The sequence below is a fragment of the Thunnus thynnus genome, chromosome 23, assembly GCF_963924715.1.
Source record: "Thunnus thynnus chromosome 23, fThuThy2.1, whole genome shotgun sequence".
NCBI lineage: Eukaryota > Metazoa > Chordata > Actinopteri > Scombriformes > Scombridae > Thunnus > Thunnus thynnus.
Genome location: NC_089539.1, coordinates 10,374,017 through 10,383,632, shown reverse-complemented (window position 1 = coordinate 10,383,632; position 9,616 = coordinate 10,374,017). Strand labels below are relative to the sequence as shown.

Sequence of the window (9,616 nt, the reverse complement as noted above, 5' to 3'; positions counted from 1 at the left end):
GTGTCGACTCTCCTGGCTCATGCACTTAATGATTGAACACACACACACACACACACACACAAACACTGTTTATTGCTTCCTCTTTCATTCCATACATTCTGCTGTGTCTCCTTTATCAGACATAAGCATGAATTGTTTATGTGACCACATAATGGAAGATCTGTCAGTACAAACAAGCCGGACCCATCTCCACTATAACATTGCAGAAATTCACAATTTCTTTATAAATTTTCTCTCATCAGTCTTTCATACATCATGTGTACAAAATATGTGGATCTGCTCCTTCCATCTAATAGAACTTAAATAAAAAAAATGGGTAATTGATTGCAAAAAAAGAAAACTGAAAGCAGAATTTCCCTTAAGGTGATATACTTTATTATACAGTTTCTATAGCGGAGGTGGTTTCCTGACTGACTGGTCCAGTGTCATCCTATTCTGGTCTGTATTGCCTGTAGGTGATGTACTTTGCTCTGAAAGGGGCAGATGAAGGGAAAGAAAGCGGAGGCTGGCCCTAAGTTTAGCATTACTAACCCCCGCCCCTCAGTCCAGTCACTTTAAATACTAAAACTTGAACGTTTTCAGAGAAATCCCCAGCGACAACCTCAGGTGTGAGACAAGTTGTACACAGCAGAGCAAGTGACACTGCAATGAAAGGTAAGACAAAGTTTTCCACTGTAATTTAGATTGTTTAGAGATTGTTTTTTTAATTTAAAATGTATATAAGTTGCATGGAACTTTGTATACAGAGATCAAAATTAGTCAATCTGTTTTGTCTTGACTGGTAAATCTCTTGTTAGTAAAAGATGACAAAAATCACATTATTGCTCTTTTTCCTTTAATGCCCTGCTTCATATTGATTAAGTTGTACACATTCAGATCTTAGTGATGCACAGTGTCTTACTCAATTGCATCTTGACTGTTATTGAGGGAACTGAGAACAGTTTCAGTCCAAGACTGAAATTAACCTCAAGGCTAATGGAAAATTGTCCTCTTTTCTCTCGTTTGATTTTAGGAGATGCTGCCAAAGCAGGCCTCCCTAATGGCACCAGCCCATCCAAGGGCCTGCTGCCCCCCTCGGAGGAAAAGATGGAGGAGCGGGGCCAGTGGAGCAACAAGATAGAGTTTGTCCTATCTGTTGCCGGCTCTATCATCGGCCTGGGCAACATGTGGCGCTTCCCATACCTCTGCTACAAGAACGGGGGAGGTGAGTGGGGGAATTGGATGGAGGGGTCAAGGAATAAATGTAGGTTCCTTTCATCTGCAGTAACAGAAGCACTGCAGAGTTTTACTGGTACTTGTGTGCCAAGTTTGTGCTTGAACTTTTATTATTTGATATTTCCCACAGGGCACATTCTCCACAGATCTATCTACAAGTTGTTGTTTTTTTACATTTACTTGATAAATAGGAGATTAATGACAGCTGACAGGAAGCCTTACATCACATGCAAGAAGGGCCTCACAGAGCACCTGAGATCAGGAAAAACAGGAAAAACAAAGTCTTAATTAATCTGACCCTAAAGAATGTCCCCCCCCCCCCCCATTTGATTCTGCACACAGTGTCGTGCGGAAACATGCTTGTGTAGCTGGTAAATGGGACGGTTCTCTCTCTCTCTCTCCCTCCATGGGGTGGCAGGGTCAGGACTCAGGGCTGAGCGGGGTCAGACAGCTGTTGTTGCTCCTTGCTCATAGCAGCTGTCCCCGCTGAGAGGCGGAAATCTGAGCACGCCAAACATCCTCGGCCACCCGACGGGACGTCAACACAAAAGCTAAAAGAGAGTGGCGGTGTAACTCGTCTGAAATGAAAGAGCATTAAAGAAACCTAATTTTCATTCATTAATACAGTTTCAGACCGATTCAGGCACATATTTCTTCACATAGACAGTAATATTTTTAATTCTTGTATGTGAAATAATACATAACCTTTTCTTGACCTTGCATACTTCTTAAATTTTATATGATTTACTTTTGTGTTTTAAGATTGTTCAAACAGGGTTGATCTGGCTGAAATTAAACATTATTCAAAGGCGATCTGGATCAAACAGTAGCAGCATCAATTTAGAGACAGAAGAAACAAGCATGTTTCGTAATAACTAATAAGTAATCCAAGAATGAAAGTGCAAGTTAGAGGAGAGAAGAGATATATGGAGTGAGAAGGTTCACACGAAATTTTAAAAAACTCCCTGAAGCAACATCTTATGGTAGATTTATCTTCTGTAGTTCTAACAAAAGGCTTCAAACACATCAGGATTAACAGTTTCCTTAAGTGTTGCATCTTTTTTCTGCAGGTTACACCATACACAGGGGACTCATGGTGGGCTTTTGGTTCATTTATCCGTATTTAAGCAGATTTATTATTAACTTCTGGCGCTGCAGAGTGTTCGGGGTCAACATTTCCAGCACTGCAAGAGGCCCAGAGTTGACCTCAGTCATGACCCCATGTACTTGTGGGATTGAAAACTCTAAACAGGTGTGAGAGTGAATATATTTCTCTGTCTATGCATTAGACCTGCAGTAGATTGAAGACCTGTTACCAAGTGTATACTTGGATAGGCTCCTGAATAGGATTAAATAGGTATAGAGGGTTAATACTCAATGTATAAATGTATCTATACGAGTGACACCTGGACAAAGACAAATTTTCAGTCTTTTGCTGTGACCTTGCAAACAAAGTCACACTGACCAAAATCAAAAGTCATCTCTAATCCTGAGTCCTCTGTCCTCTCTCAACTCAAGGTGCATTCCTCATCCCGTATCTCATCTTCCTGTTCGCCTGTGGTGTCCCTGTCTTCTTCCTGGAGACCGCCCTGGGTCAGTACACCAGTCAGGGAGGCATTACCTGCTGGAGGAAAATCAGCCCCTTGTTTGAAGGTAAGGAGGACATGTGTATCACCTTAGGCCAAAACCAATGTGGGATCCTAGCAAAGCAACGACAGGCAAATGATGAGTGCTGAATCATGTTCATCCCTCAGTAGCCTACTTTTGGAGGGAAATTTGCTTAGTTTTACACAAGTGAAATTATCCTTGGATGATAAAACTACAACTAATTATTCAACATCCTAATAAATGTTTCAGATTATTTTAACAGGGTCATTGTTGATGTCGCATGTGTCATATTCTGCAGGTCTTGGCTATGGCACCCAGGTGATAGTGACTCTGCTTAACTTCTACTACATCATCGTTCTGGCCTGGGGGATTTTCTACCTGTCTTTCTCTTTCTCCTGGGACCTGGCCTGGTCCTCCTGCAACAACACATGGAACACAGGTAACAAGAGCATGTTTTTCTTTTAAATGGGACAAGAAATTATCAAAATGACTGCTCAGTTCTAAGAATTTCTGCATTTTTTTCCCACAGCAAACTGTGTGGAGTTTGAGAGGAGGAACAACTCTGTCAACCAATCAATCCACCTAAACATGACCTCTCCTGTCATGGAGTTCTGGGAGTGAGTTTTCAGACCTGATGATATGTTATCCATGTGACATAGAGAAAAAGATGTCTCACCTCTGTGTTTGTCTCTGCAGGAGAAGAGCGCTGAGGATTTCCCCAGGCATTGACCACATGGGCTCTCTGAACTGGGACCTGGCCCTGTGTCTGTTCATCGCATGGGTCATGTGCTACTTCTGCATCTGGAAGGGGGTGAAATCTACAGGAAAGGTGGGTGGAAGGGGGGAGGGGTTCAGGGTCTTGTCCTGATCAGCACCTCTGATCTGCACCTAGTGAAAATACCAGGAGACCCCTTTTTATTTATTTGTTTGGCCAAAGGTTGACTGATGTTGAACTCTCGGGTGCTATCATTCAGGATGACATCTGGTATTTATCTTTTTTTTTTTGTTGCATATTTGACATCACGGCATGCGTGTGTCAATGTAGGTGGTCTACTTCACTGCGACCTTCCCATATGTGATGCTGATTGTGCTGCTGATCAGAGGGCTCACCCTGCCTGGCGCCGGGATCGGCATCCAGTTTTACCTTTACCCTGACCTGGGACGACTGGCGGACCCACAGGTACCATGATGTCACGCAAACACCTTCAAATTAAAGCAGAGATACAGAAATTCTATTGATTAACGTCTACTATATGTATCTAGCATGAGGTAGTTCCCACAAAAACATCTCTCACCCTTTCATAAATTCCCAATGAGGGCCTTTTGGTGTTCTGATCCCCATGGGCGAGGGCGCACCAGGTGCAGATATCCCATGGTTCTCTGCTGGGGAGCCTAGTTTCTGCTGGGTCCATCTGCTCTCCATGAAAGAGGCAGGGACCGCAGGGGTCAAATGCAGGGCCAGGACACCACTGGGACTGTAAATATGAGCTCTACCAGGGCTGAGCTGCAGACAATCAGCTAACCAGGCTTCTCCCTTCTGGGAGGATAAGACAAAACAGAGGTTTTGTCAAAGTTTTAAAATGACTTGTCACCAGAAACATCCGATTTAGCTAACCGTCACAATCTCTACATTTGTGGAAGCTTGGTTTGTTAATCAGTGTTGAGACAAACAAGACATTTACAGCTTACTGTTAGGTCACTGCAATAGTTAACGATTGCAAGCATTCTCCGCACGTGAATTCCTCTGGATTATATAAACACTGCATGACACGTTTGTCCATATACATCAACCTAAGTGAGTGTGCACCATTATGCTGGCTTCATGATTTAGCATGGCCCTATTATACGTTGATTGCTTCTTTTTTGTTTGTTAGGTGTGGATGGATGCTGGCACCCAAATCTTCTTCTCCTACGCCATCTGTTTAGGGTCACTGACTGCTCTGGGCAGCTACAACAAATACAACAATAACTGCTACAAGTATGTTAACAACACAATATCTACATGCACACTTGATTCAATATTTATATTAACAGGACTTCCTTTCCAAAGCAATATATAGATGGTTTAAGTTAGGTTTGTCAATCAAAGGCTTCCTCAGTCGTACTTCACAGATTTAGCATTACGCTCCTGTAACAATGTTGGACTCACAAATGGATAGTAAAAACTTTTTTCCACATATTCACTAGTAATTGGTGGAGTTCCCCCTTTAATTTTCTAATCTTGTCTCTTATGTCATATTTGTTCCACTAAAATTCAAATCTGCTGTCTGTTGCAGAGATTGCCTGTCGCTGTGCTTTCTGAACAGTGGCACCAGTTTTGTGGCAGGCTTTGCTATCTTCTCCATCTTGGGTTTCATGTCTTATGAACAGAATGTTCCCATCTCAGAAGTTGCAGAATCTGGTGAGGTTTGCATCAAGGCTCAAAGGAAAAGCGACAGCAATAGATCAGTAATAGTCAGATCATGTATTTAAGGTCAATATTCATTTATTTCATTAAAATTTTCTGCCTTGGCTCTGCAGGTCCTGGTCTAGCCTTCATAGCTTACCCCCGTGCTGTGAGCATGATGCCTTTCTCTCCTCTGTGGGCCTCCCTCTTCTTCATCATGATTGTTTTTCTGGGGCTTGACAGTCAGGTAGGCACCACTTTCAGTTAATGAATGATGCTGTGAGAGCTTTCCGTTTTCCGTAATGATAAGGATTACTGAACAAACGGTGTGATTTGACTTTGTTTCTCTGTGTTTACCTCCCTTCTCTCTCCACCCCTCTCTACCCTCCTCCTGATCAGTTTGTGTGCGTAGAGAGCCTTGTGACAGCGATAGTCGACATGTACCCCGCTGTGTTCCGCCGCAAAAACCGCAGGGAGCTCTTCCTCTTGGGTGTGGTCCTCTTCTCCTTCTTTATGGGTCTCATCATGCTAATGGAGGTAGGGGGTCACTCTCTGAGGCCACACACACACAGATGCAGACTATAGACACAAACTGTAGATGCATGCACACAGACAAACATCTGCAAGCACATTTACTGATTTGTTCCTAGGGTGAAAATGCCTTAAAAACAGCATTTAGATAATCACTGAATATCTCAAATCCAGATTAAAGAAATTTGTTTCACACTGAAACTCCAAATCAGTCTGCTGCTGGGGGGGGGGGGGTTTGCTACACCTGATGGTTGTTAAGGGGTAAACCATGCCTGGATGCTTTGTTCTGCTCAAGAGTCCATTATAGTTGACATGTTTTCACCTCTGCACAGCTGGAAGCATGAATGCTCTGCAGAGGTGTCAACAAGTCATCATTTTGTAAGTACAAGCAAGTCAAAGGTTTTGTGCAACACGTCTCAGGTAAGTCTCAGGCGTCACACAACGCTTCCAATCTAATCAAGTCTGAAGTCTCAAGTTCTGGGCTTCAGTGTTTCAAGTTTCTTTTACAAACTATGTATAAGAACCACATGGGATTTGTATATGATTAAATATTGACAATAGATGCTTCAGATTTATCCAAACATTCCTATTATGTGTAATATGCAATCTAGAGGCTGCTATACATTTTTACTGTTCTAATTTGGGATAGAAAACACAAAAAGTCAAAGGCAACAAGGTGTGAAGCTGAAAACTCGTCAAAACAGAAATAATATGTACAGTAGCTGAGTTACAATTAGTCTAGCAACAACTGAGACATGTTGAATGTGCACGAAACATCAAGTCACTAAACATCAAGTCAAGCCACTGATGCTCTTGTAAGATGTTCATGTAAAAAAAAAAGGGCTTTCACTTTATCTCCTCTTTATAATTCTGTTTTAGCCATTTTCTTTGTTTTTTGTGTGGCTTGGAGATGTTTAAATATGAAGAGCATGAAATCAACTTTATCTACACTGCTGTTTAATTCTATAGAGTATTACAATCATTGTTAAAGGATAAGTTCACAATTTTTCAAGTCTGTGTTAAAACAATATTGAGGTGCCTATATTTTCTCTCAATTTTCATTTGGGCACCTGACTGTTGTTTTAGGACAGACTTGAAAAGTTGTGAACCTTTCCTTTAACATCTTTGGTCTGAAATAGATAAATACAAATAGATAAGTCTTTGTATCTCTTTCTTTGTAGGGCGGCATGTATGTCTTCCAGCTCTTTGATTACTACGCGGCTAGTGGCATGTGTCTTCTCTTCATGGCCATCTTTGAGACTGTCTGCATTGCATGGGTCTATGGTAAGCTGCCCTCAGACATAAAAGACTTTTATTCCTGTGTGATGATAGAGAAATGCATTTCCCGTACAGTCTTATTGACTGTACTTTTTAACATACAGTGTTTGACCTAATTACTGGCAGACATTCCTATTCAGCTATGATTTTAAATGCGCTGCATGAAAACAAATGTCTTTACTGTGTTTCCAGGTGCAGACCGCTTTTATGATAACATCGAGGACATGATTGGCTACCGCCCAGGACCTTACATCAAGTACTGTTGGTTGTTCTTCACCCCAGCCACGTGCATTGTGAGTATATCAACAAACTAATTAACTAGTATCATAGCTTTCCAAAGATGACAAACAGCAACTGAGAGGAGGCCTCCTCTCTTCCTTTATTCTCATATGATCTCCTCTCTTCTAAGTATGCAGCCATCTTGTTAGTTGAAATTGAAAGAATGTATTATTTTTCTAATTTTAATATTTGTCTCCAGGGTACTTTTGCCTTCTCCCTCATCAAATACACTCCACTAAAATACAATAATGAGTATGTGTATCCCTGGTGGGGCTATGTCATTGGCTGGCTGCTCGCCCTCTCCTCCATGGTCTGCATTCCCCTTTGGATGGTGTACAAGATCAGCACCACGCAGGGGACACTCAGAGAGGTAAGGTCACCACACTCAACAGCATATGAAACTCATTCATTTTAAAAATCTAAATCAGAGGAGAGGAAATAAAGCACACATAAGACTTCAGCCTGTTTGAACTGCTTTGTCTCTCTACAGCGCATCCAGCTGCTCATCACACCGTCTGACGACTTACCCAAAACCAAGAGGGAGCAGGAGAAGTTACTGGCCATCTTTGCTCCTGGGGGAGATGCCACCATGAATAAAAATGGCTACTTTCCTGTCTCAGAGAGGGACTCCAACTTATGAGGCCCCAGTGGGTGATGTTTATTTGAAAGACACATGGGTTTTGGCTCCATCACAGAGATCACTGCAGGGAAAGTGTGTTGAGTTTGGCAGCGCCTGTACATTTATAGAACGGAAAAAATATAGTTTGTCGCCTACTGGATTAGTTAGACATTTTAGAAAGTACTATAAGGACATTTTCAGGGACAAAAATCCTTTACTCTTTTCAAACTGAAGTGTATTAATAATTTGGAATGTTGTTTCGCTCACAGATTATGTACATAAACTAAAAGTCTGCAGACATTTATTAGTCAGCCCCTGTTTTCATAAAATTTTACAATAAAAGATAATGGCATTTTTATTTCATTCAAATGAATTATGTTAATTCTGGATACAGACATGCAGGTTCCCTAAAACTCTTTAAATAAAATATTTTAGTTTGGATAGTGAGGGATTTTTTTTTTTTTTTTTACAGATATAACACTAAGACAAATAAATCAGTAATAGTACCTGTGGATACAACGACTTCTTGGAGTCTCTTTATATATCTTACATCTCTACATGGCGACTAAGCTATATTTGTATCATATTATTGTATTATCATAACTGATTGGGGAAATTTTCCTTTTGTATTTACAGGAATTGCAATAAAATGTATTATTTTCAATGGAAACATGAATAAAGGACTGTAATGAAAATATACTGTAGAATGTCAGTGAACATTATAATACTGTAGCACTGCAAATAGTTATAGATAAAACTAACGTGATATATACAATTTAGTTTCATATTTTGTACTGTAACATAATGTCTGTACAAAGAAATGTGTAAGTATGTTTTTAAATAAACATGCAAAATAAATGTTGTCTTGAACCATTCCCTACTGCGTAATTGTAATTTTATCATTTTAACTTATTGATCGTGGCTTTGTGTGTTCATAATCATCTTTGCTTTTTTTGCAGATGTAATTTTCAACAATTTATCATTAATTTTGATTAATATTCTCATTCTCATATTAACTTTGCAGCAGCTTCCCTCTAATATTAAAACAGTTCTGATCTGACTTGTCCTATATTTCTAAGATAGAAATATGTGATTTTAGTGACACTATGCTTTCTTAAATATAAGTCCTTAAATTTAAGCCATGGTCTATAATGAAACCCAAGCTTTTTGCCTCTGAAACTGTTTTTCAAAGGTTTTAGGGCCACTTAAAATTCAGTCTTTCAAGTTGTCCTCAGAAAACATTATGAAAAGATACATTTCACTCTTTCACTGTTAAACTCAACAATAGAGAATGTATACATTTTGACAAGGGAAATTAGTTCATATCAGTTACAGCAAAAAGAAAGTCCTCTCAGACTCGGCCCACTGACAGATGACATCACTCCAGTCCTAGCCGAAATACACCGGCTCCCCTTCTGTTACAGAATTCAATTTAAGATTCTATTGATTACTTTTAAATCCTTACATGGTCTTGCTCCACTTTACATTGCAGAACTCTTAACCTTGTATTCTGCACCGAGACCCCTCAGATCAGAGGACCAAATGCTGTTAATCGTACCATGCTCCAGGCTGAAAACAAAGGGGGATCATGCTTTTACTGTTTTAGCTCCAACACTGTGGAAGAAACTCACCCACAGAATCAGATCAACTGAGTCAGTGCCTCAGTTTAAAAAGCTTTTCAAAACCCACCTGCACAGACT

The 9,616-nt window shown here is 40.4% G+C and overlaps 1 protein-coding gene across 1 annotated transcript; it reads left to right on the top strand.

Annotated features, from left to right (window-relative positions):
* The first annotated feature begins 561 nt into the window (after positions 1-561).
* On the top strand, positions 562-8,791 carry LOC137175947 (sodium- and chloride-dependent GABA transporter 2-like). Its single transcript, XM_067581894.1, has 15 exons — positions 562-654; positions 1,013-1,204; positions 2,734-2,868; positions 3,122-3,262; positions 3,353-3,440; positions 3,520-3,652; positions 3,869-4,003; positions 4,698-4,801; positions 5,100-5,224; positions 5,344-5,456; positions 5,609-5,746; positions 6,922-7,024; positions 7,211-7,311; positions 7,497-7,667; positions 7,788-8,791. The coding sequence occupies exons 1-15, from the start codon at positions 648-650 to the stop codon at positions 7,935-7,937; spliced, it is 1,836 nt and encodes a 611-aa protein (XP_067437995.1). The 5' UTR covers positions 562-647; the 3' UTR covers positions 7,938-8,791.
* The last annotated feature ends 825 nt before the right edge of the window (positions 8,792-9,616 follow it).